We start from the raw sequence: 26,886 nt of genomic DNA, 5'->3' as shown, positions 1-26,886 counted from the left end.
GCGTTTCATCCCTGACTCTGCTAACAGACGGATCCTGTGACTTATCTCATTGGCTGTCTCTGTGATTCAACATCTCTACTGCTGGATGACTAGAACAGGACTTCTGCAAAGATACCGTCTGCTCAGATTTTCACTCTGGAGTCTTAGCACGAGATTGGCAGCACTCCCATACGATGTTCCCACTATTTTTTTCCACCCATGTGCAGAATAAATATATGTGCACTGAGGCATGGGTGGCTGTGGGTACTCTGCTAATCAGCTGAGCACCATTTGAATCTGTCTTGGGTGGTCGCCCAAGCTCACAGGGAACACTGCCCATAGCTCTTAAGTAGTGGCAGCAGGGTAACATCACAAACCAGACCACCTCAAATATACAGCTTGTCCTCCAAACATTTGTCCGTTCCTTCTTGATGGCAGCTGACCAGAGAACTCCCAGCAGGAGACGGCTTCTCGTCAACCATCGTGCCATTGCTTCAGCATTCCAACCGCACTGGGAAGCTATCCCTTAACTTCTAGTCAGCTCCAGTTCATGTGTTCTAGATCTGTGAGACAGTTTGCACATGCTGCACTTTTACAGTGTGTTAGCACCTAGTTTTTTCTCAGTCAGCTGATGCCTGCTTTGGTGCTGATAGTTTTGGTGCCTAGAGCTTCTTTGTCTCAATGCTGGCTGGGCCCCGTAGCCCTACAGCAGTATTCTCATTTGGTGGCTTTTCCCAGCACTCCAGCACCAGTAGTGGGTTAAGGTGCTCTTGTGTAACAAGGTTTTATCAGGAAGCGTAGAGATGACTTGGTGCGTCAGCCTCTGCTCTGCTGTTTCAGGCTCAGCACCTGACTTATCTGATGTTTAATTGGTACTTTCCTTACCCTCGTTGGCACGTCCCACGTCACACCAGTACCTCCTTCTCTATTTTGCATGTCTGGCATTTAAAGAGGAAGGATGACCACTCAGAGGCTTCAAACCCAGGTACTGTGGCGGTATGGTGGCAAAAATTACATTAATGATTGTACAGTAATGATTACATTAATTGCATTATTCGCCTTGAAGCTGACCATGATGTGCAGAGGTATTGGGCTCAGTAACCTGGTACTAGCTCCCTGCACTACGCAGCCATATACCTTTAAGAGCAATTTTGATGAAAATATTTGTCAAGATATAGAAGTATAATTTTACAAAATTACACAGGTATCAGTAACCAACTTAAGCGTGTTAAAGAAATATTGTTGATACCGAGAATAGCAAACCCATGGCTCAAAACAACACACAGCGAGTATGAGCGTATTTATTATAGATGGTTCAAGTTTATTTTACAAATTTTGATGTCTTGGTAAAAATTTCTGTCAACATTTTCAATTTTAGTGAAAAAATGCATATGTATGGGGTGTGGAAATAATGAAATTTAGCTATTTGTTTCCTCTGTTTTTTTAATCTGCTCTAGTATTTAAACGTTCAGAGTCTCCTGAGAAAGGATATGATTCTTTATAAATATCAAAGATATTCACTTCTAACAACACTTTCATAAGATGACTTTACTAACATGTTTAGATATTTTATACTGTACTTATTAGATGGATGGCACTGTTTGAAGAGTTCAGGACAAATAGCTGGGCATAGCTATTTTGATGATCTCATATCTCTGACATTCTTAGTGGATTAATTAGAAGCAATTCAATAAACAACTTCAAAAATACCAAGCCTAGATGTCATTCTAAAAAAAAATGTGCTCTAATTCAGAGTCGAGCAAACTTTTTGCATCAGGCCCTACTTTTCGTCCATGCAATTAGCAGGGCACCTCAAGCAGTCTAGTGTAATCCAAACCAACGGAGATTTCAGTTATATAAAAAAACCCCTATTAGCACGTTGGACTGTAAGTCTGTAGAATATAAAAACTGTATTAATTGCTATATAAACACAAATACATATACATAAAAACAGCAACATATTTCAGCATTTTTAATTTGATGGATTAGCCTGACACCCAGCAGCCAATCCTGCTGTGCTCCCCCATACAAAATTTCATGTCCCCCCAAGGGAGCCTGCCCCCCAACTTTGCTCACCCCTGCTCTAATTCACCAGCAGTTAGGGGCTTGAGGTAGGAACTGCTGGTGGCATTTTCTAGCATACACGAGATCAGATTAGACTCTTATTATGTGTCCTCCTAGTCACAAAATTGATGGAGCTATAGAAGTTGGAGAGCCTGGTTAGACCCCTACAGAAAAGCATAAAAGTTAGAGCAGAGAGGCAAGAGAAGTGAAATGTGAGGCAATAAGTACTAATAGCAGACTGGACCCATATGAGTAAATGAAAGGACTTCCCATATAGTTCAGGGGTGCAAGCATATCTTATAGTGCAAACCATGTACCAAAAGGAGATAACATTTGGAATATATTCTTTTTAACCAGATCAACATTTGTTCTAATCATGCTAAGTAGCAATCACACACACACATACACATAAGCTATGTTAATAAAGCAACAGATTGCAAAGTCAAACATTCAAAGGATAGGAAATGTCAGAAGTAGGGTTGTCTGATTTCACTCCCTTGTGCATTTGCATTTACGGCACAGGATTTCAGGACATGTTTACACACTAAAGGCCAGATTTTTCAAGAGCCAGTATAGCAGATTTTTAAAGAGACAGTGCACACCTACTGGGATTTTCAAAAGCACCTAGGAGAGTTGGGAATTTTGAAAATCCCATTAGGTGCTTATCTGTAGCTTTTAGATACCTTTAAAGACCTGGCTGTAGACCTTTCGTCCCTGTTCCCCAGAATGTCCACCTCTGGCCTGTACGTCCAACTACCATTCCCTTTTGTCACCGTCTCCCTGACTCCTATCCATCAGCCTTTCCCTGACACCATCTATTCCTAGTCACAATCAGCTAGTCCATCCTGCTCCCCACAACCCAGCCTGTCTTTCTCTGCTCCCATTTCCTCCTCCTTCCAACCAGTGGTCCCCTTATTTTTTTTCCAGCCATGGGCAGAAAAAATTCTGTTATGTGCATCAAAGCACATGCCAATCTGCACCACCCTTAGAAACACACACTGCTGGCTGGGGCCGCTCTGCTAATCAGCTGGGCGGCACCTGAACCTGGCTGCCCAGACTCTCGGTTATCAGGGAACACTGCTCCCCACTCTGTATTCAAGTGAGACTGTTAATCCTTCTCCTCCATGCTGTCTGGGCATCTGCAGGAGAAGTGCTGATAGCACTGGTGTTAACCTCCCTGTTTGCAGTACCTAGCCCAGAACTGAGGCAACACTTAACAGCCAGGAGGAGGAATTACAGGAACAGTCTTGCTTGACTCCTGCAGCCCTGCACCAGAGCATGCTCAGTACTGATGGAATCTTCAGAGAGTTTAGCCACCAAATTCTAATAAAGTTATAGTAAGAACCAAAGTTATGGTAAGCACCAGCTTTACTATATACATTTAGAATCACACTTTAAATTGAAACAAAAAGAGCAGTCCTGTAGCACTTTAAAGACTAACAAAATAATTTATTAAGTGATGTTATTTTGTTAGTCTTTAAAGTGCTACAGGACGACATTTTTGTTTTGTGAAGATACAGATTAACATAGCTACCTCTCTGGGGCTGTGTCTATATGTGCGGCTTCCGGAAGAAGCGGCACGTGTAGACACAGCCTGTGACTTTATATTAGAGGAGTGAAATTCTATATATGGAAAAGTCTGATATTAAATGACCAACAAAGAGTTGTATTATCTATTATACTCCTCTCCCCTTTACCTCTTCTATTGGCAGTGTGATTTCTCTGTTTACATTTTGTTACATGCAATGATAACAATCATCCTGTTCATCACCAAGAGCTTTGAGTCAGGAGTTTTAACAGCTGTTACTTGAGCTAAAGGACAGGAAGAGCTGCATCATTTTCCTTTAAGGTACATTTTTTAACCAGCTGAGTTAAGCCAGTGTGGAAGGCTTTTTGTATACACTCTTACTCTGGTTTAACCTAGGCTTTTTTAAATTATGCTAAATTGACTAGGAACATATTGAAGCTAAACAGAAATAAGCCAAATGAGAGTGTCTACACAGGGGCTTGCACTGGCTTACCCATACAAACTGAGCTAAGCTGATTTAAGTATTCTTCAAATATATAAGGCCTAAGACCCTTAACTGGCAGCTGTCAGTTTTCTCTTCTGTGGATTAGGTATAGATGACAATTTGTGGCACATGCTGAACAGTGAGTTACATATGGGACAAAGACTTCCTGTTATTACATGTTTGTACAGCACCTTGAGCAATAAAATCCTGATTCTGCCTCCATGGCACATCTGTGAAACAAATAATTAATAGCAGAGCACAGAAGGAAATAGTTTGACATAAAACTGCATAATTTTTAGGCTTATATTTCTTCTTAGAATCTATCTGCCATCCAGCCACTTCTTAAATGGAAGGGAGCAGCTACTTCTTAACACACAGAACCACACATAAGTTGGGCCATGAGCCAAGAAAATACAAAGCCAAGTTTTCTGCTGGTGTAAACTGTAACAACGCCATTGCTTTTAATGGAGCTATGATCATTTATACACACAGAGAACATGGTCCACTGAGTCCCGATGAGCCATCAGTGGAAATTAGGTAGGCAGAATGTAATTACTCAGATTAACTTCTCTTCTTTTAGGGAAAATGCATGGATTCTTTAATGACCACGAAAACCTTACTGTTAAGCCTCCACTGAAAGACTTCTTGAGTGAATTAATAGGATAGTTTCTAAGGTAGCTAATTAAAGCCTATTATGCCTGCTGGTGTGTAGGACAGCAACGAAGGCCCTCCACTTCTGTCTGTCTTTGGCCATTTTCTCCAGTGTGTCCCAGTTTTAGTTCATTCTCTTCATGTCTGCCTCAACAGCATGCTGCCATGTTGTCTTGGGCCTCCGACGTTTCTGTCATCCTTCAGGTGTCCAGTGAAGTGCTATCTTTCCAATGGTGTCTGCCTCCCCTCTTGTCACATGCCCTATCCATCTCCAGCGTCTTCTATGACGACAGTGGTCAAATCCCTCTGGTGGCATCGCAGGAGCAGGTTGTGGTTGGAGATTGTCTTTGGCCAAAAGATGCAAAGCATCTTGTGAAGGCTTGTGGTGTGAAAGGATGAGAGCTTGGCAAGGTCACACTCTGTTATCTGCCAGCACTCTGAGCCATATAGTAGTGTTGATATGACACAGCTCTGGTAGAGCTTAAGCTTGGTGTGGACACTTTACTGTGCAAATCTCCATACATTGTTCATACTTCTGAGGACATTTCTGACCTTGCTTAGTCTGCTCTAGATGTCGTACTTGGTGCCACCATCATGACGGATGACACTGCCTAAGTATATAAAGCTGTCTGTGCTGGGTAAGTCTGCATCATCTATCTTGATTGGTGCTAGTGAATCTATGTTGAGAGTCATAATCTCTGTTTTGTTTTGTTTTTTGGTTAACTCTTAGTCCAACCTGAAGTCCAACAGTGCATAGGCATTGTGTCTTTTCCTGTATGTGTTGATGGGTGTGGGAAAGCAATGGAAGGTCATCCACAAAGTCATGGACTTCCTATGTGGAAAAGGGTGTCCATCTGATACCCCTTGACACATCTGCTGTTGTTCTCTGCATCACCCAGACGATCACCATGTTGAAGAGCTGTGCAGACATGATACATTCCTGTCTGACCCAAGTCTTGACTTTGAAAGACAGATCACGGTATCCCACCAGCAGGTGAAGTTGGTGTAAAAACTCTTGATGAACTGGATCACTTGTAGAGGGATTCTATAGGCTCTCAGCATGCGCCAAAGGCTTTCTCTCTGTATGTTGTCAAAAACCTTCTCAAAGTCAACAAAGTTTATGTACGTCTGTCTGTGCCATTCTGTGCACTGCTCTATGTTGTTTCTCAGGGTGAAAATCTGGTCTATACATCCCCTTCTCTTGCAAAATCTGGCTTGTTCATTCCTCAGCAACTTGTTGACAGCACCTGAGATTCTAAGGTAGAGCATGTGTAAAATTGCTGGTGCGATCACTCCCCCTCCCACAAACAGAGTTGAGCAATTTGGATGAAGTCATGCCTAGAGGGAATCCCTCTATCAGCCTTCACCTTCAAAAGAAACAGGAACTAGTAGTTGAAAACAGAGAAAATTACAACCATGATATGACATTACCTATGATTAATCAGTCATAATAGTGTGTACATTCCATCGGAGGCTCTCAAACAGTTTACAGGCATCCCTTAATATTCACGAGACTGTTTCTATCTGCATAGAGAATTTGAGGCAGTGAAGTGGATCCAGAACCTAGTTCTTTTGATTCATGTTTTAATAGAGGAAACTGTGGCTTACTTGGCAGGACATTGTGGCTTACTAGGCAGGGTGTCAAGACATGGAAGGTAATATTCAGAAACACCTAAGTGGCTTAAGAGCCTAAAACCCATTGACTTCACTGGGTATGTCTACACTGTAATTAGATGCACACGGCTGGCCTGTGCCAGCTGGCATGGGCTAGGGGTCTGTTTGCAGTGCTGGCATTTGGGTTTGGAATGCAGCCTGAGCTCTGGTACATTCCCACCTCGGAGGGTCCTAGGGCCTGACTGACAGCCACACCCCAAATATATACACAAGTAAAATTCCCCTTAGCCTGAGCCGGGGAGCCCAGGTCAGCTGACATGGTTCTGTGACACTCTATACCCCAAGGGAGGGCCCTGTGCCCCGCAATATTCCTCATTTTTATGCAGCCGTGATATTGCATCTAATGCATGCCATATGAGATATCTGCTGACAGCCATTGTTCTGTCTATGTGTATCATCACTACATATGACGTTATGAGGACTGTGTTGCATGGTTGTCACAAAAATATGCTGTGGGTTTGGGAAACACTGAGTTACTAGCTCTCCAGGGAAGTAACCAATGTCCATCAAGGGAGTTACAATTCAGTGATTCGCTTGCACAGGGCTACACCAGGGGAATTGCTCAACTTCGTCTGGGGACTCAGCAATGTGCCCAGACATGTCCCAACTTGTAGCCGCCAAGCACACTGACTAAGGGTATAAAACCGAACACAGTGGCCACATGGCCTTTTCCCCACCCCTCACCCATGCTACAAGCAACGAGGACATTCAAAGGAATCCAGCAGATGAGACTTGCCCAGGTTTAAAGGGTAAAACTTGTATATTATGAACTGCAGTGGCCAGTGAGGTCAGTAAAGCTGCTAAATCTAGATGTTGCCAGGTCTAAAAAGGTTAAGAGTTTAGACTGTGGGCTTATATTTTCCTTTCTTTTAGTAACCACTTTGACTTTTTGCCTATCGCTTAAAAATCTATCTTTTGTAATCAATAAACATGTTTCACTGTTTATCTTTTCCAGTGACTTTGCCTGAAGTGCTTGATAAATCTGCTCAGGTTTACAAAGGCTGGTATATGTCCACTTTTCATTGATGAAGTGGTGAACCAATTAAAAAAATTTGCCTGCTCACGGAAAAGGCCTTGAACTGCGCAAGACATTATATTCCTGAAGTGCAAGGCTGGGACCATGAGGATTTGGCCGATGCCTTTCTCTGTGTGATTCAGGAGTGACTCTGGAAATATTCAAGCAATCTAGCAGGGGGTGGGGTGCCATATGCAGCTGTGCTGAGTGATAACAGTGTCTGGAGGGGTTTGCTGCTTGTCATTAGCAAAGCATTGTGAAAGACAGCTCAGTAAGGAGAGTTAAGGGGGCACAACTGTGCCACAGTCCCAGGTTACACACCCAAGATGCTCTCACAAACTCAGCTGTGGGTTTTTAGTTGCACTATAGATTTAAGTTCCCCAGTGTCTCAATCACTTGTGAAAATGGAAATTATGCTCAGTCAGTTAAATGTTTCTTAAGATATTATCCATGGTTTCCATTCTCAGCTTGGTCAATGTTGTGACCTCGGACAAGTCTCTTCACTGCTCTACACCTCTGAGGGAAACACCCTTCCTTTACCTTGTCCAGGCTGTGCGGGCTTCAAGGGCAGAGACTGTCTCTTTTGAGCCCACGACTACCATGCCAATAAATAATGCTAATTAGCAAGTAGCTCAATAGTGACCGCTTCCTTGATTTTGTTTGTAAAAATCAGAAATGGTCTTTGCTGTAGAAAAAGATTAAAAGCAGAGATTATCTCAGTACCAAAGCAGCAGCAGAGAAATAAGCAGACGTGCGTCTGCCTCACAGAGATATTTGCTAAACCTTAGAGCTGCCTTGGCTCTATCACTCCCCCAGGTCAAATAACTCTTGCTGGCATAATTAAGAAGAATGTGTCCATTTAAGCATTTAAGTCCTCCACAGCTAGAGGACTCATCCCGCATAAGTCAGTTTTTTTCCCCTTGCAAGTGAATGATCAATGAGGCTGATAATTGTGGTAGTCAAGACCTAGAACCAAGACAATCTCTTCAGCTATCAAATAAAAACACATAAATAAAACCCTGATCATTGGGAAGGACAAAAGCATTCCAGGAAACCAGTCCTCCTTCACTGTTCATGTAGGTAAATATGGGGGAACCCTTCCACATAAAACACAAGTAGGCTGGGTCTACACTTGCCCCCAACTTCGAAGGGGGCATGTTAGTCAGGGCGATGGGAGATTACTAATGAAGTGCTGCAGTGAATACACACCACTCCATTAAGCTAATTCTCCATCATGGCAACTTCAAAGCTTCAAACTTCGAAGTGCCAGCATGCATGTAAATGTGTGAGGAGTAAATGGACTTTGAAGTAGCGTGGCTACACCCACGCCAGCATTTTGAAGTTTGAAGCTTCTGCAGGGGAGAATTAGCCCAATGAAGTGCTGCGTATTCACCGCCACACTTCATTAGTAATCTCCCATCGCCGGATTAACATGCCCCCTTCGAAGTTGGGGGCAAGTGTAGACGAGCCCATCGTGTTCCTTAAAATCTGAGCACTTGGGTAGCCGCCCAGGAGAGATTCAGGGGCCGCTGAGCTGATTCACACAGCACCCACAGCCACCAGTGGTGACTCATGAGGGTTGGTTCCAGGGGGGGCCATGGGCCCCTACCCCACACCCTGCTCTGCCCCTCCCTGCCCTTGCTCCGCCCATGTCCCACCCCTCCCCTGCTCCACCTCTTTCTCTGGAAGCCCCACACCTCTTCTGGGTGAGCCTGGGGGCAGTCCCACCTCTCCCCCAATACTGAAGTGAGTGGGTGGGGTGGACACCTGGGGGCATGTGACCCCCTGTGCACCCCTGCACCCAGAGCTTGCCTTACCCCTGGCTCTTGTGCACCCCCACGCGTCTCCCATGACAGGCACCCCGAGTGGGCAGCATGTGTGTCTTAGTGCACAGAACCAAATGCATTCTGCCCAGGGAGGGGGAGGGGGGAATCACAGGGGCCCCTGAACACAGCCCCTCGTGAACGGCTCTTCGCCCGTGGAACCGAGGAGGCGTCTGGGGTCCCCTCGAAGACTATCAGGGTGGGGGCGAAGATATCCTGGAGGAGCCTCTTGGGTGGGGGTGGGGTCTCTGCAGGGTACAGCGAGGGAAGCGATCGGCAACTCGGGTGTGTGCGCGTGGGGCGGGGGGCGCGCGCAGGGAGGGGCGCTGCACAAAGGCGATTGGCAGCCCAGCTGCTTGGGCTGGGAACCAAACCGGCTTCCTGCTCCTTTAAAGCGGCTCCGCGGCGGGCTCGCCAAGCCCGCTGCCCGGCCCGGCGGCGCGCTGACTGATCCTGCCAACAGGGGCTTCTGTGTAAACTGAGGCTAAACAAACACAGATGGCGCGCGGCGTGCAGGCCCCCCCGCGGCGGCGGCGGCGGCTTCGGCTGACAGCCTGAGCGCTCCGGGCGCGAGCCCGCTCGCGCTGCCGCTGCAGAGCCGCCGGCCCCTCCAGCGGCGTGCAAGCCCCGCGGCCGCGGCTGTGCGGGGCCGTCCTGCCGGCGCTCGCTGCCCGGGCTCGCTGCCCGCCATGAAGAACCTGCAGCTGCTGCCGGCCGAGCCCTGGCCCCGTCTGTGCGTCGGCGAGCTGGGCGCCCTCAAGAAGCTGCGGAGGAAGCACAAAGAGGCCGCCCGGCCGCACGTGGGCGGCTGCAAAAGTTTCCAGGTGGCGCTGAAAGTCAGCGGGCGGCTGGCGAGAGCCGCGGGCCGGGCGGGCGCCGCGCCGGAGAGGCGGGCGGGCCTGGCCCCCGCGCCCCCGCGCCCCGAGCCCGACTTGCCCCCCGCCGCGGTGCACGGGCGCCAGGGGGCGCAGCCCTTCCCGGAGCAGAGCCTGCCGCCCCGGCTCGTGCTGGGGCCGCCGCTGGAGAGCGCCTACCCCCCGGGGGCCCAGGTGGCTTACGGCAGCGCGCCCGAGTCCGCCGCCTCGCCTAGGAAACGGGCGGGCGAGGCGGCCGGCGGCGCCTCGGAGATCAAAGCCATCCAGCAGACGCGGCGGCTGCTGGCCAACGCCCGGGAGCGCACCCGCGTGCACACCATCAGCGCCGCCTTCGAGGCGCTGCGGAAACAGGTACCCCCGGCCCGGCTGCTGCGGCGCCCCGCTCTGCTGCCCCCCCGCCCCCGCAACGGCGCAGCCCGGGGCACCCATCCCTGCCCTGGCTTCCTCGCCACAGGGCTTTTTAAATAAATCAGCCCCGGGTTGCAGGCGCTAGCCGGAGCTCAGCTGGGTCATGGCGGGCAGCGACCTCTGCAAGGCTTAACTTCAGCGCCGGCTTTTGGGGCATGAGATTTTTTTGGTGGTGGTTGTTGTCGTTCCTAATGACACGGCTCAGAGGGGCAGCCCCGTCAGCCTGTATCAGCAAGAACAAGGAGCAGTCCTGTGGCACCTGATAGACTAAGGGTTTTTTTGGAAGGTAAGCTTTCATGGGCAAACACAGATGCATCTGGCCAAGCGGGTCTTTGCCCGCAGAAGCTGATGCTCCAAAAAATCAGTTAGTCTCTAAGGTGCCACAGGGCATCTTGTTAATTCTTAATGAGATCAGGGCTTTGGGGTGGAGGGCGAGTGGGTTCGAAGAGAAGGGAAGCGCATGCCTGGAGGGGTGCTAGACAAGTGTATTGCTTTGACAGTTTAAAACTGGGGATGGAGCACTGTGTTTTTCAGCACCAAATCTGCTCCCGGCTGCTCTCATGGAAAGAGTTCGTGTGGGCCATAAGCTGTAGCTTCCTAAGTCCCTTGTCCTATTGATTGTCTCTCACCTTACTCTTGTTGGTTTCCCAGAAATATTTTACTTTTTCTGGATGTTGAACAAGCTCTGAAACTCAACCTATGTGTTAGAGTTGCCTGTGTTCACTTCAGGGGTTATTAATGCAACACAAATTCAGCCTGATTTAGTGGAGGGAGGGGTCAGAACAGACTGAAAGAGTCATTAATAGTGCTCCCCATGCTGATAATTAGTTATCAGAACCTTTTAAACTTTAGAATAGCTAAGGAGAGAGCAAGAGATTGAAAATAGAGTCTTAAGAACCTCCCTATGAAATCCATCTGGCTTTTTGTATGAGTAGTTATATATATAGCAGGCAGGGATGATTTGGAGCAAAGTGAGCCCTGATGATGCCTAAATCTCACCTTGTGACACAGTAGCTCACCTGGAAGATTTGGGAATTGTCAGAGACATGAGAGAGTAGAAGAAATCGACTCTCTTTGAGTTGGGTACCTGACTCCCTTAGGCTGCTGACATCCTCAGTTTTGCTCATCATGCAATGTGAGCCATCTTCAAGGTGCCCTTCAATCTGTTGGTGAATAACAGGCTCTTTAAAAAGCATTTCAAACCCTCCTCATTTGAATGGGAGATATTAACATTTTCCACATGCAGTAGTGAATGCTGGGGGTGTTAAAAGGTGCTTAAGATTGTGTCACTGCATCATGGTCATCTTTGGAACATGATGCAAGAGGAGACGGCCTAGTATGAAGGAAACACATCTGTCTATCCATCTGGTACTAGTCTAGGCCAATTCAGCAATGCCATCATGTGCCTCGTTCTAACCCCACAAACAGGTCCACATGTTTATGTACCTTTTGAAAGAGAAGCCTTTCATCTGAGTTAGTTGTAGGGTGTTCTGTGGTGTTCATCACCAGGGTATTTGAAGACCACCCAGTTGCTAAGGAATTTATTTGCAGACGCATTTATAGGTAGGGACTTGTCTGTTTACAGAGTCTTTCAGGTAGTTTAGTGCCTGTACAGATTGTGGCTATAATATGGTTAGAACATCATTGGTTCTGTCCACACCAGCAAGAAAGGCCCAAGAGGGCTATAACATGACTCCCCCGACCTGGCAAAATGTGCTGAGTAGATCAATCCTGTGAAAGAAAAGAGAGAGCATGCCAGGACCAGAGCCTGCACTGAATGCCGAGCTGTTCTCAAAACCAGTCTCGGGATTGCAATAAAACAAGAGGTTCTGACCTAGTCACATTTTGTGAGCCTCCTAATAGCACTTTTCAGTTCTTGGTCTCCCCCTTAGTTGACTAATTAAATTGTTTTCCACTGTACTAGCCTGCCTGGCGAAAGGAGAGAGCCATAAAAAAAACAGTTCCACCATGCTTGGCCAGCTTTTGTTCCTTTGCCTTCTCTGTAAATGCCAGGAAGAGCATTCCAAGGCTATGAAGGAAGAATACAGCATGCAGGGTCACATAGGGTTGCCTGCCACAGTAGGGGCCTGATCCTGGAAGTTGCTGAGCATTCACTTTCCCCAGAAGGGTCCTTTCAGCTGAGTCTTGCAGCCCTTGCTAACATCAACAGATCACTGATGTCAGTGAGATTTGTGAGGTTTCAGAATCAGACTCTGGGCTCAGCCTTGCAGCCATTTCTTGTGTGAGCAGTTTCATCCAGTCACCTTGGAGAGGGCTACCAGGCTCTGTTTTTCTGTACCTAGTTACTTTATCCAGTGCTCCCCCCTTAAGGAATCTTGCTTGCGTTTTCTCAGTTGGTTGGTTGAAAAGCTTGTGAAGGATGATTTCAGGGATGGGTGGCTGTCCACCCCAGAGTGACTGGCTAATTTTCCCCCCCATTATCCACTCTTAGGAATGCACAGGGAGAATTGCTAATCCCATTCAAACAAATGGAAGCTTTGCCACTGACCTCGAGGAAACAAGATTAGGCTTATCATAGGGCAGTTTTTCAGTGTAAAGTCAATGATTTGTCCCAAGGCTATGCTATTATTTTGCAGAGACACTGGAAGCTTCAATTGGGAGCATGGCCTCACTGTGCTAGGCTCTGTATATATGCATGGTAAGAGAGAGTCTTACAAAACTAAGCCTTTTGTAAGTTAAAATAAGATAGTTGATTTATTTTGGTTTTCAAAAAGTGCTGTCCCCTTCTGGCTGTTCAGTGATCTGTGTGCAATGCACGTGGCTGGCTGTTCGGGTATCAATCGACAGGCATCCATGTCACAAAAACAAGGGCAAGTGGCTCAAATTTCTAACTTGCTGGCAATCTCTATCCCTGCCGACCTCAAGCACAAGCCCAGCGAGCAGCAAACTGAGTTCCTGCTCTTCGAGGGACTGGGCATTTCCTGCAAAGTCTCTAGATGCCTGGGTTTGGTCCCACGTGCACAAACCGTTTCAGCCCTGGATTCAGCGGCAAGGACAAGCATCAAGTGAGCATGGAAAGCAGTTAGAGCTCACTGCTCACCTTGAATGCTGCCACTGCTACCTTCAGGTCAGTGCGGAAGTTCTCGGAACACACTGGTGCCTAGGCTCTAGGGCAGCGGTTCCCAACCTTTTCCAGATGGGGATCCATTCTGACAATTCAGGAAGATTGGGTGACCCAGGGCAATTCAAACAGGGGCGGTGGCTGGGTGGGGAAGCAGTGCTATAACTAGCTAATTTTGTGCCTGAGGCAAGAATATAAAACTGCCCCCTCATGTTTATATATTAATAGTTATTCCATAAAAAAGGAAAAATACACGAATAAAATAACACTGTTTGTTTATTATAGTTTATTATTATACTTAATCTGAGTTGTGGTTGGGGAAAGACGCATCCTCAAACCGCTCCCCACTGCCTCCAGCATATACCCCACACTCTGAGGCTGGAGGGGCGGGGGGGAGTCACAGACAAAAAAATGAAAACTGAGGAATCAGCTACATGGGTGGGGGGACAAAAGGGGTGAAGAGAGGAGGAGCAGGGGTGAAAATTACTGCCAGAGACTGTTAAATGGCGTTCCTGGGATCACTATGAATGTCAGAGACATGGAAGCAGTCTTAGTAATGCGTAAGGTGGGGGGTGTCCAACTTTTTTTTCCCCACTGGGGGCCACATGGCAATTTTTTAAATATTCCAGGGGCTGAACACAAAATAGCCCACCCCGCCTCCACCCCCAGCCTTAGACCCCCCCCAGCAGCCCCAAACTTTCCCCAGTCTTAGACCCCCACCCGCAGCCCTAAACTGCCCCCAGCCCTAAAAGGCCCCAGCCTTAGACACTTCCCCTCCTCCTGCAGCCTCTTCACTGGGGTTGCTAGGTTGGTTGGCTCCCCCAGCCCTCCCGCTCCCAGCAGCAAGCAGTCCTTAAAACCGATTAACTCAAGTGCTAAGCTTTCAGCCCCTAGGCGTAAGGTAATTGCTATCCTAGTGGAGAGAGAGCTGCCATCTCCAGCAGCTATCTTTATTGATAGATATCCACCTGAGGCAATGTTAAGAATCTGCAAATGGCTTCTTTGAGGGCCACATGCATCTGGGAACTACCCAGCTGGCGACCCTTAACAAATCTAACAGCGACCCATCTTTGGGCCTGACCCATAGATTGGGAATCCCTGCTCTAGAGAGACGACTTTATTCCCCAGATTGAGACAGTGCTTGTTTTTCCTTAAGAAAAGCAGAGCCGGATTTTCTTGGCAGTTAGATGGAGGGGCTGAGGTGGCACAGATCATCATTTGGTGATGTTGTGATTTGGTCTTTTATTAACCGCCAGCAAAGCTCAACAGATGAGCCACCATCCTGCCCAGGTGCACAGCACTGGCTTCCAACTCACGTCATCCACATCCCACCATGCAGCTGCCAAGCTGTGATGATCAGTTTTGTACCAAACAGCTGTGTATACTGTGGCATATCGGCATCCGTAGGTAAGGAACTACCCGGCATTTCCTGCATTCCGGCACAAACAGTTCAGACAGGGATTACACAGAAATTCATTTGTGGAGATTAAACTGGCAGACCTCAGCTAAGTGAAGCCTTAATGTCTGTACCCTGGCATGCTGAACAGGAGGTAATCCCCATGTTCTGCCCACTTGGAGAAGGTTACACATGGAACTCGGCTTACTTGTGGTTATTTCTCCATTCCTTCCTTGTCATCACACAGCGATCTCTTAAGCAGCTGGGAGTCTTTCCGTGAAGCATTGAAATCGATACCTTGTCTTAGGCTTGTCGGCAAGCAGCAGAGAAGAGTGTCACTATCGCTGATTCTGTTTCCTGGCCTCACACTCCTCCTTTGAGAGAAGAACACGAGTTCTCAGCTCACAGCAGAGGTGTCACGTACACCACCCACTGGAGAGGAGGGCGAGAAAGCAGGTGCAACAGAGCCATGTGTTCCGCTTGTGCTGACGGAGAAATAGATTTAAATAGAATTTGTGCTCCAGAGTTCGTCCATTCTGTTATGGAGTAGTGGTTGCCATCCACAGGACCTGATGCCACGGCCCTATCTCGTGTAAGGTGCTCTGCCAGCCTCAGTGGGAGTGCTCGTTAAGCAGAGGCTGCAGGATTAGGCCCATAGCTACTGAGCCATGTGGGGACCAGTCCTGTGAAGTGAAGGGGAAAATACTGCTTCTCTGCAGCATGTTCCCTCTCTCCCTCCTGTTCCTGAATTCTCCTTCTGAGCCCCCACTAAGCCAATGCAGCATGCCGGGCAGATGGAGAGCAGCGGCATCCGTACTTTACAGCTGTGCGCATACGGCGCACATGCTTCAGCTGTACTTATTAGCTATCCAGATGGCAGTGACGCTGGTTTTTTGTATTTGCTTGGTGGGGGGAATTATCAGCCATAGTGGTTTTGCAGAAGAAGAGAGTAATTCAGCCATGTCGTTAAGCACTTAACTGTTCTCTCTCTTCTCCTGTTTGGACTTCTCCTCTGAGATGTGAATTAGAAGGGTAGTTGTATATTTGGCAAAGCCACTCAGCTTTTTAAAATGAGAGCAACATTTAGATATTGCTGCAGTACACTGAGTCCTTTCTGTTTGTATCTATGCCACAAGTAGCGTGGATTTCCCTCTCCCTGCATTTATCATGCACCTATCACCTGGCACCAGAATTCCTCGCCACTCTGTAGTATCTAGCTGCTAAAGACCATGCTGTCGGAGCAGTCATGGTCCTGGAGTGGTACACAAGTGAATAGTAGTTTCTTTCTCTAGACGTTGCCACAAGTGATATCTTGGTATAGGCCAATGTTTCACAAACCTATCCCATTCACATACCCTTTTCAGGACTTCAGACTTATTGGTTTACCTTCCTCCCCCAGTGCCGTCCCAGTGCTAATCTCCTGATTGTTGGTAATTTATTTTCTGACGTGTACCCCTCGAAATCCTTTTGGGATACCTCTGGTGGTACGTGTACCACACTTTGGGAAACACTGGTATAGGCTACTGGAAAAGCGATTCCAGGATATCTGTGGAGTTTCCTCAAAGCAACATCTTCCCAGTAATAGAATAGACGACTGGGGACTGACAGGGTAGTTCCTGCTCCCATGCTGGCATAATGAGAAGAGGGCCTTGTGCTATCTGCAGCCACTAAAACATTTTCAAATAGTTCAAGCGTTTTTGCTAGTTTTTTTTCTCTCTGCAGCTGCCTGTCTCACAGGTGGCAGAGAGAGGCTACAACCCACAGAGCAGCTGTGGCCAAACTGTGGCTTTGTGAGCCACATGTGGTGCTTTTACAGTTAAAGTATGGCTTGTGGGAGCCCCCGACCCCAGCTTCTCCCGTCCTTCACCTACCAGGGTGGGGGAGGGCTTCTGCCCTGCATGGGAGGGTTCTAAGGGGGGGAAAAGTTTGGGCCTGATAGAGGTTTAAACCAGTTCCAAGTGACACTGTTATGACTTCCAGTGCCATGGGCGTACATGGTGCTTTATAGCAAAGGGAGATGACCAGGGCCCTTCTGTGAACAATACACACAATGCGTGCAGCACACCACTGGGCAACAAAACAAAGGGAAAGAATGTAAAGAAGACAACAGAGAAGACACCACGCCTCCCCAAACCAAGGCGAACACTACACCAAGACCACAGTTTGAGCTTGTTAGTTGATGGCTAACTGGCTTTGTCTCCTGACACATAATCCTGTGACCAACACTGTGTATTCCTGTTTTCCTGTAGGTGCGCGCATCCGTTCCTCTCCTGTAGGGCTTGATTAAACTCCCACTCAAATCAGAGGAAAGACTCCTATTGACAGAAGTGGGAGTTGGATCTGAGTCTCCCTGCTGGTCCCTAGACTGCTTTCAAATTATCCTCTTCAGCCACTGCAGGGGCAGTGAGGTGGGACACTGCAAGCACCGAACCACCAGTGCCTTTATCCTCGGCACTGTCATTCACGTCCAGTGTGTGCTTTGTTCCTGTGCGGTGGTCCCAGCTTGATTCAGCAGTAACGTTAGAGTTATCGCCACGGTCCTGTCTAATCCTGCCCCCAGCCTAACTTGGAAAGCAGTGCTCCTATGCAGAGTGAGGCACGGGGAAGCAGGACTCTGCTCATCAGCGAGAGAGTCGGGTTTTCCCACAGAGCAGCCAGAACTTCTGGAGAAGCTGTTTGCTAGTGGGCGCTCTGTTGACAGAGACCTGCAGACACTGGCCAGAGCAGCTGCAGCGATGCTCACAGAAGCAGAATAATAATCCAGGTTTGGTAAATGAGTCAGAAGGATCGGGGGGACCAAATTTGGTGTAAAGAGGTGCCACTTCAGAGAAGCTTAATCACTTACTCCAGAGCTGAATTGGGCCCCCTGGCTCCAAGCTCTGGTGCTCACTGGAGCTGCTCCTGCAGCCATAAAGTGCACAGCACTATTTGTAGCTGGAGCTGAGTCTGTCTACCCAGGCTGGGGTGCCTGCTTGTGTAACCCACACACCTGGGCATTGTGCTCTGTCCTATTGAGTCAAAGCAGTCCCATCTGCTGGACAGTTTGGGATGGTTGTCCCAGGGCCTGTGCTTTAGGAGACCCTGCGCTTCAGGAGGAAGGGGGGCCTCGGCGGCGCAGGGCCTGGCGGCGCAGGGCCTGGCAGTGCCACCAGCCCTGCTTCATGATGTCCTGCCTCATCAGCTCCTGTCAGAACTTGGGAGAGGAGGGTTAGAAGCTTTAGGGCAAGACAGGGAATGGAGCAGGGGCAGAAAGAGGTGGGGCAGATGGGAGACTGTCCCAGGCCTTGCACCCCATAAGGTACTGCCCTACTGAGGCTGCTTAGAGCAAGATTAACGAGTTTTCTGTACAGCCTTATTTAAGAGCCATATGGCCTTACTCAGTCAAGGCTCATGGAATAAGTTCCAGAGGCCTCAGGTTCAAATCTGCCTGTTGACAGGCTGGAGTGTAGTTGCCCTGGCAAGGCCCAGTTGCACACTTGAAAGAAACAGCTGGGTTTCCAGCTATGTAGGAATAATCCTGTGCCTGGTGTCTTGTATCTGTATATTACCTGGACATGCATAAGGCCGATTGAGTTCTGGGAAGGCTCTTATAGAGTGATGGAAGGGCAGTGTAGCATAGGAGATCTCCTTGCTCCCAGAATCACAGAGTTTAAGTCCAGAAGGCAACACACGATCATTTAGAACGTGACACTGCACACGTACATGTGTTACGTGCTTTATATGGTACCTAGCACAGTGGGACTCAGATGTTTGCCTGGGCCTTCAAGGCACCGTCATAAAACAAAGATCTGGGATCTCAGCCACAGTTGGGGTGACCAGGGCAGATAACATAATCAAAAAAAAAAATCAGTGGCTTGTGCTAATTCTTGTTTATTTACACATATACATACTCAGCACCCATCTGCAGGGGCAGTCAGACAAACCGAACATTCTCATCGTAAGCTCTTTTCAAATAACATGTTCCTTAAATAACAATTTGAAACTATGGGATGATGCTTTGAACATGTTCTTAAAATTGTAAAGCTCACCTGTCTCTTGCTGTCTCAATAGCAGCCCAGATATGATGCTGCCTTTCTCCGAGTTCTAGGGAGCTCATGAGAGAGAGAGAGGCAGTAGAGAGGGTTCTACGAGTAAGTCCAGCAAACAAGTCAACCCCCAGTTCCCAGGAATGGGCAGGGGTGGGAACTTAAAAACCATGGTCCTCTTCGCTGCCTTAACCTGTCAGTATCCCTACTGTCTCATCTCAGGTTGGCAGGAATAATATGATAAAGTCAGTGCTGTTAAGCACAGGACATTTACGTGAACCTTCTGGAAATTTTTTGGCAATGTTGCTCAACACAAACAATGAGACAGTTAAGTTGCACTGCCTTTTCTAAAAGGACTCATCAAGCAGCCAGCCAACTACCTTCCCAGTGGGGCTCTAAAATATTTTAACTCCCAGCACAAAAATAAACCTGAGGAATTAAAAGAGAGGCAAATTGAGCAACTTATTATGACACATTAGAGAGGCAGTTTGCTTTCAGGAACTCTTGCTTTTTAGTGTACTGTAAGCACGCAGGTTTTGCTGCCTTTTCAACTTTACAGAGGGGGACAAATGGTGTTCTCATTTACGCTAAAGTAGATCCAGAGCAAGTCCATGCAAGGCAGTGAAGTTAGTCCAAATTTACAGCAGTGCAACAGAGTAGGATTGGTTCTCTTCAGGCCTGACTCTTCTCTTGCTTATACCAGTGAAAAGGGAGAGTGGGGGTCCTGGGGTGCGTCTACACTAGCCAGCTACTTCGAAGTAGCCGGCACAACATCAAAATAGCACACGTCACATCTACATGTGCCGTGTGCTATTTTGATGTTGAAATCGACGTTAGGCAGCTAGACATCGAAATCACTATTCCTATCTGAAGATGGGAATAGCACCCTACTTCGATGTTCAGCGTCGAAGTAGGGCGTGTGTAGATGATCCGCGTCCTGCTACTTCGAAATAGTGGGGTCCTCCTTGGCTGCCATCAGCTGAAGGGTTGAGAGATGCTCTGTCCAGCTCCGTGGGACTCTATGGTCACCGCACGCAGCAGCCCTTAGCCCAGGGCTTCTGGCTGCTGCTGCTGCTGCAGCTGTGGGGTCCATGCTGCGTTCACAGGGTCTGCAACCGGTTGTCGGCTCTGTGGATCTCATGCTGTGCAGGCCGAGTGTGTCTGGGAGGGGCCCTTTAAGGGAGCGGCTTGGGGCTTTGCTGGCCCCTTATTTCGACAGGGAGCGCTTGTGTGTGTGGACACTCCACATTTCCTTCCGGGGTGGCTCCTTTCGACGTTCTCCGTCGCTACTTCAACATTGAACATCGACGGCACCAGCCCTGGAGGACGTGTAGATGATACACGTCAAAGTAGCCTATTTCGATGTTCTTACGTCGAAACAGGCTACTTCGATGTAGTGTGCTAGTGTAGACGTAGCCATGATGTTTATTTGTATGAACTCATACTGTATTACACATTGAACCGCTCTATTCTGGCACCCTCAGGAACCAACTGGTCCCAAATGAAGGACTTTGTTGGACCATGGGAGGTCAATATTGTCTAGCAGCGTTGTCAATGCTTCCACTGCTTATTGGGCTTTTAGAAGGCATTTAGGGATAAATTATAGCTAAATAGCAGCGCAAAACACTGAGAGCCAGGACTCGTGGCTGTAAACGAACATTATGGGACCACAGGAAATTTGGCCGCATCCATGATAAGTGGTCATCCAGTTAACTAAAATCATGCCATATTACAGATGTTGCCAGATGAGAGAGTGTCAGATTAGAGAGGTTCAACATGTACTGCATGCAGCGCACAGTCAACCTGTGAAACTCATTGCCAGGAGGTGCCATGAAGGCTAAAAGTATAACTGGGTCAAAAAAATTAGATCAATTCATGGAGAATAGTTCCATCAATGGCTCTTAGCCAAGATGCTCAGAGACAGAGACCTATGCGCTGCATGTTCCTAAACCTCTGCCTTCCAGAAGAAAGGGCTATATCTACACAGCAGCATTATTTCAAAATAAGCTATTATGGAAATGGTTTACTAGGTTTATTTTGAAATAGTGTCTATACACAAAATGCATATTGAAATAGCACTCAGCTATTTGAAAATAGAGTGTCCAGATACAATAGAGCCTATTTCGGAATAGAGTCCTTGGGCACACTATGGCTTATTTTGAAATACCCGCTATTCCCTGTCTACACAGCCCCTATTCCGAAGTATCTGTTTCAGAGTAGGTACTATTCCTTGTAGAATGAGGTTTACCACATTTGAAATTATCCATCTGCTGTTTCAAAATTATTTTGAAATAGCAGGTGTGTTGTGTAGATGCTTGCAAAGTTATTTCAAAACAGTGGCCATTATTCCAAAATAACTGCTGTGTAGACACACCCTAGGTGACAATAAACTGCTGTGTTCTGTTCATTCTCTCTAAAGCATCTGGTACTGGCCAGTGATGGATAATGGGCTGATCGGACCAATGGTCTAATCTGTTATGTCTGTTCTTATATTCATTCTTGTTCCTTGTATGTCTTCCATTCAAGCACAAACTAAACTTGATGCTGCTTAGCTTCTGAGATCTACCAAGTCAGATGCGGTGTCAAGAAAAGGTTTGCTCTCCTTAAAAAGGCTACATTGGAAGCCTGCTCTGCTCTCCCTGTTGCTTGTGTAAATCAATGCATACCTGATGCCACCGGAATTATGCTGGTGTTACACCACTGTAACTTTGCACTCAAAACAAGAGCAGCGGCTCAGCACATTCCACATGCGCTGCCTTAGGCGCATGCTCGGTATCTCGTGGCAGGACAAGGTCCCCAATAGCGCAGTGCTTGAGAGGGCAGGCACCGCCTCCATGTTCACCCTTCTCAAACAGAGGCGTATGCGCTGGCTGGACCATGTCTCATGCATGGCGGATGGCCGAATGCCGAAGGACCTCCTCTTTGGCGAGCTGGCGTCTGGAAAGAGGTCGAAAGGGCGACCTAAATTGCGCTACAAGGACACGTGCAAGTGTGACCTCAGCACTCTCTCTATCAGTGCGAACACCTGGCATTTGCTGGCCTCAGACAGGCATGCCTGGAAACGGAGTGAAGGAAGCTCTTGCTATGTATGAAACTACCTTGGTGAAGGAAGCGGAAGACAGGAGAGCCCTCAGGAAGATCCGTGCCCGTGATACCAGAACGACATCTGCCTACTGCTGTTCACAGTGAGGAGAGGACTGCCACTCCCGGATTGGATTGCACAGCCACAGAAGATGCTGCTCGAATCAGTCCAACTGAGGCGCAAACCCATGATCCCTCGGGATCGAAGGATGCCTACTACACCACTGTAAGTGAGAGCAGAGTCAGGCCATAAATCTCTAATAGTGAGCCTGACTTTTCTTTCAAAAATGTTATTGACATTTAAATCTGCTCCCACAAGAGTCCTTCCCCACCACATGTGCATAGTCAGGCTTGCAAAACCTATGCCCATCAGCCCCTTCTGGCTTTCTTTTTTAGATGGACCAATACCCAAAGCCCAGTGTGAACTCCCCCTCTTTGGGGAATGTGTAGATTCAAACCAGGTCTGAACTTCGTGTTTCAGATCTGTTAAGAATTAATGTGTGAGCCTCTCTCAATTTCTCCTTTGTAATTCAAAAGGAAACATTTAAGTTGAGTCAAGGTGGAAAGCACTCTTAGGAAACAGTTATTTTAGCACTGTTACCATACAGAAAACCCATATCTGTCTGTGTTCCTGTACTGCATCCAACATCCTGTTCTCTGATTGCCTCTGAAAAGTTGCACCTCTTGAATAAATCCTTCTCCCAGGCAGGCTTCAATTTATACCTTGTCACAGTGAAAAAAAGTGTTTTCTGATCCCAGCTGATGATCTTTTGGGGGTTTCTAACATTGGGGTCTTTCCCAAAATTTGTAACAAACATGGGTCTCAAAAAACATTAATCGGGGGGTGGGGAAGCAGAGGAGGAAAGAGAGATTTTCCTCCAGCTTTTGTTTTGTAACTGGCTGACATGTGCATCAGTCTCAAATATTTCACGGTCCATTTTATTTCCACTTGATTAAATTTCTTCCTCTAACTTTGAAATCATTCCCACTTTTCATTGAAACCTTCCGCTTTGGTCTCCAGATTGCTTTGATCAATAACTGCGACTTCTGTTTGATCTGAGATTTGCATTGGCCCCTATCATATCCTTCCAACGAGAAGGGGTATTTTGTTTTGTCACTGCCATAAAGTCTTCTTTAACCAGAAAAGTCCCCAGCTTGAGGCCAGGGCGGAGTTGTAGGCAAGGCCCTCTCCGAAGTGAAGCACAGTGAGTAGCTGCAAGAGTCATCAAAGCATTGAGAGTCGACAAGGAGGTCTTAGAAGCCAATTAAATAGGCTGTTGGGAAAAATTGTAGTCTAGCAGAAAGATCACGAGATTGAACGCCAATAGAATTCTTGTGCTCCATTGGTATACCTGATTCACTGTGGCTCATTATGGATGATGCTGAACACGACTTTACATGAGGATGTTCTGAGAGCTGCTGAAAAGCAATCCTGGCCTGCTTCTGGCACAAAGGAAGCTGGCTGCTCCTCAGTACACCAATCCAGCAGAACACAGGAGTTGGTTCTGTCACCAGTAAACAGCAGAGAGCTCCCTGATTCATGTGCAGCGAGAGGGCCATCATGTGGAAGACAGGCTTTCCAAGAGAGAGAAAAGAGCAGGTTCCCAATGTCCCGTCTATTACCGATACATTTGATAGGCAAGCCAATATATATTTTAAAAATTTGAGGAATACCCTGGGAAGATTGTTGGGTTGTTTCTGGAGAATTGCAAGATATCCTTTGAGGTCTCATCAAACAAACACACATGCTACAAATCGGGTGATTGTGTGCTTGGCTAACATGTTGGCATGGAGAAGCAATTTCATCCCTCTATTGAAATCAGTAGAACTACACCTGGAATGAATTTGGCTGAGAGAATTAGTTGCACCTTCTGTATTATCTGTTCACGGACCTGGATACAATTTGGGGTTGAGAGACGTGGACAAGAAGAGCAAAAGCTCAGAGGACGCGCCTGCAGCTTTCAGTTTAGTATCCCCAGGGTCAGGGTGAATGGGGCTCCACTGTGTAGTCAGACATTATGGAAGAGTTCAGGTATTCTAGTGATGGCGATAGTATAATGTCTTAGATAGCCAGCCCCTCTGTCTTTCTATCCAACAGAGACAGGTTTCCAATAAATAACTCAGGGCACGTCTCCACTCTCCTCTTATGTCAACCAGTCTTAGGTCGACTTAAAGCTACCACAGTAATTATTGTAGTGGTTCATGTCTACACTGCCCTCCTTCTGTCAGTGGTGCACATCCTCCCCAGGGGCACTCCACCAACGTAAGAGAGGCAGCGTGGGAGTTCTGTGCACAACTCCCCTCTCCCTTAAAGCCCCCCTAGCCCCAGGGTGACACGCTGAGCTGTGAACAGCTTTCCTGTCAATTTCATGTCTCCTGGTCAGAGATGTAAAATTGAGAAGAACGTCAGACAGCAGCTGATGTAAGTATTGCAGTGTCTCCCTAACTACACCAAAATAAGCCAAACATCTAGGGCGCTTACTTTGGCTGTAGTATATACACTGCCCAAATTAGGCTGACGTAAGCTGCCTTATGTTGACTTAACTATAGTGTAGACCAGGCCTCTGAGTCCAATTTTCTATGTGCAATTAAAATCTCACTGATTTTCACTACTGAATGCAAGGCTCACTGGCAGCTTTGTAAATTGGCAACTAAGGCCCCAGTCCAGCAGAGCACAAACATAATATCATTAACTTCAACTGGAGAGTTCTCTTTAAAATGGAGCCTGAGCACAGTGAGGCTATTTGCGTCTTAAAGATAAAAAGGTACTTAAGAGTTTTGCATGAGCATGGTTTTACATAAATCGAGCCTATTGTACTTCATTTATATAAGTGCCAGGTATTTTTATTAATTTGTTATGATTATGAGTTATTCGTTTTTATTATTCAAATACGTCATTGCACACTAAAAAACATTCAGCTGTATGTTCGGTGAAGGTCTTAAGTTATTAGTAATATGAGGCCTGGCCACAGCCTTCTGCTATTCAGTCTTGGCTGAGAAATGAGGTGAGACTGCTGGGTGTTTCCTCAGATTTATGGCGTCTGGATTACCTGAGCAAGAATTACTGTCTCAAGGCTCTTCTCAGTAATGATATGGTATTTTTGTACCTACATCTGCTGTAAGTGCTGATTGCCATTGTCAAAACTCAGGATCAGAATCTGGCCCCTTCTTTCTTGCTCGCTTGTTTTACAGCCTGGCACAGTGAAATCCTGACTTATGTGCAGGTTGTGTTCCTGGGCAATCATGCATAAATCAAATTCCATGTAAGTCAGGATGGGGGAGAGGCCAAGATCTACCCAGGGAGCGGGACACCCTGCCACCTTCGGGTCGCCCCAGGCTGAGGCTGCAAGTGGCGAAGGGGCTCAGCAGCCACAGTGAAGATGGTGACAGCTCCGTGTGCCCACTGGCTGGCATGGTAGTGCTGCTCATGGTGCTCATCCTGCTGCTCTTGCCACCCTGGTCCTGCTTCACGGTTCTGGGCACCCGCCAGCTGCCACAGTGGCACTGCTTGTGGCGCTCACCCTGCTACTTTTGCTGCCTCGGTCTGCGGGACCAGCGCAGCGAGAGCAGCAGGGTGAGCGCCACAAGTAGCACCACCGCGCCAGCCAGGGAGTGCATGGAGCCACCACCATCTTCACTGCAGCTGCGGAGCCCCTCAAGTTTTCAGGTGGGCAGCAGCAAGCAGAGGGGGTCAGGAGTGCAGCAGGTCCCAGCAGGAGGGCCGAGCAGCCAGGCGGTAATTGTTGATTTCCACTTGTGTTATTCCAAGGATCGCGCAAGTTGAAATCATGTAAGTCAGGGGGTCTACTGTGCTTGATGAGGAATCCTGCTTAAGTCAGCGTGGCTGCTTGTGGAATAAGATGCTACTTGGTGTGAGTAAGGGGATCAGAATCTGGCACAAAGGTTGCCGTACCCAAATGAAAGCATCCAGGCACCTGAGCACAAAAAGGAGTTAGAGTAAACATTCCTGGCTATATCCTGCCAACAGATTCTAAGCAGAACTGCCCCTGCTGAAATCAAGACATCTCACACTGGTTTCATTCCTATGGAGATCAGCAGGAGAGTGCTCTTTTATTTAAAAAAAAAAAAAAAAACTGATGGCACCATATGGCCTGTTATCATTGAAGCTCCTATTTATGTTAAACAACTGCTAAGTAAATAACGTACAATTGTTTTGTCATGCTTGAAGCACAGATATTTTGACAGCCTGGCCTAATTATTTTTTTCCTGTTATCTTTCTAGGTTCCCTGCTATTCTTATGGTCAAAAGTTGTCCAAACTGGCCATTTTGAGAATAGCCTGTAACTATATCCTTTCCCTGGCCAGACTAGCCGATATGGATTACAGCGCTGACCACAGTAACATGAGCTTCTCAGACTGCGTGGAGCAGTGCACTAGGACCTTGCAGGCAGAAGGAAGATCTAAAAAAAGGAAGGTATGTTTCAAGAGAACAAAATAACACAAGTAATCCAAGGTGGTTTCCTTCTTTCCCCCTCCTTTGAACATTTCCTTATTCTTATCCCTTATTCTTTCCCCATTTTTTGCTTTTCTCTGCCCCGCATCTGTATGATTTGTAACAACCACATTCCTCTGTAATCAAAAGCTTTTCCATCCTTCCTATTCTCTGTGCCAAGCTCTTCCTCTCACTGGTTGCCCATCATGCTTTAACATGACCACGAGCCTATTAGAGTTGTTTTGTGGCTGTTATTTGTTAAAACGAACCAGCCCTGGATCATCTTTTGTAGATCATAAAACACAATTATTCAGCTGTGTTTTCTGTTTTGTTTAACCTAAAGCTTATC

The 26,886-nt window shown here is 47.3% G+C and overlaps 1 protein-coding gene across 3 annotated transcripts in view; it reads left to right on the top strand.

Annotated features, from left to right (window-relative positions):
* Nucleotides 1–9,558: 9,558 nt before the first annotated feature.
* Nucleotides 9,559–26,886, top strand: part of ATOH8 (atonal bHLH transcription factor 8) — a 31,025-nt gene continuing 13,697 nt past the window's right edge. Inside the window, exons 1-3 of one of the 3 annotated variants that reach the window (XM_074992291.1) lie at nucleotides 9,559–10,444; nucleotides 13,099–13,160; nucleotides 15,227–16,822. In XM_074992291.1, coding sequence (XP_074848392.1) covers nucleotides 9,908–10,444; nucleotides 13,099–13,160; nucleotides 15,227–15,359 — 732 coding nt within the window. In that variant the 5' untranslated portion in view covers nucleotides 9,559–9,907 and the 3' untranslated portion in view covers nucleotides 15,360–16,822. Of the gene's footprint in view, nucleotides 10,445–13,098; nucleotides 13,161–15,226; nucleotides 16,823–26,327; nucleotides 26,520–26,886 lie in introns of those variants that run through there. The other 2 variants (XM_074992292.1, XM_074992290.1) reach the window with 2 other exon arrangements.

Source organism: Carettochelys insculpta, chromosome 4 (genome assembly GCF_033958435.1).
Source record: "Carettochelys insculpta isolate YL-2023 chromosome 4, ASM3395843v1, whole genome shotgun sequence".
Classification (NCBI taxonomy): Eukaryota; Metazoa; Chordata; order Testudines; family Carettochelyidae; genus Carettochelys; species Carettochelys insculpta.
This window is presented reverse-complemented; position numbering and strand designations above follow the sequence as displayed.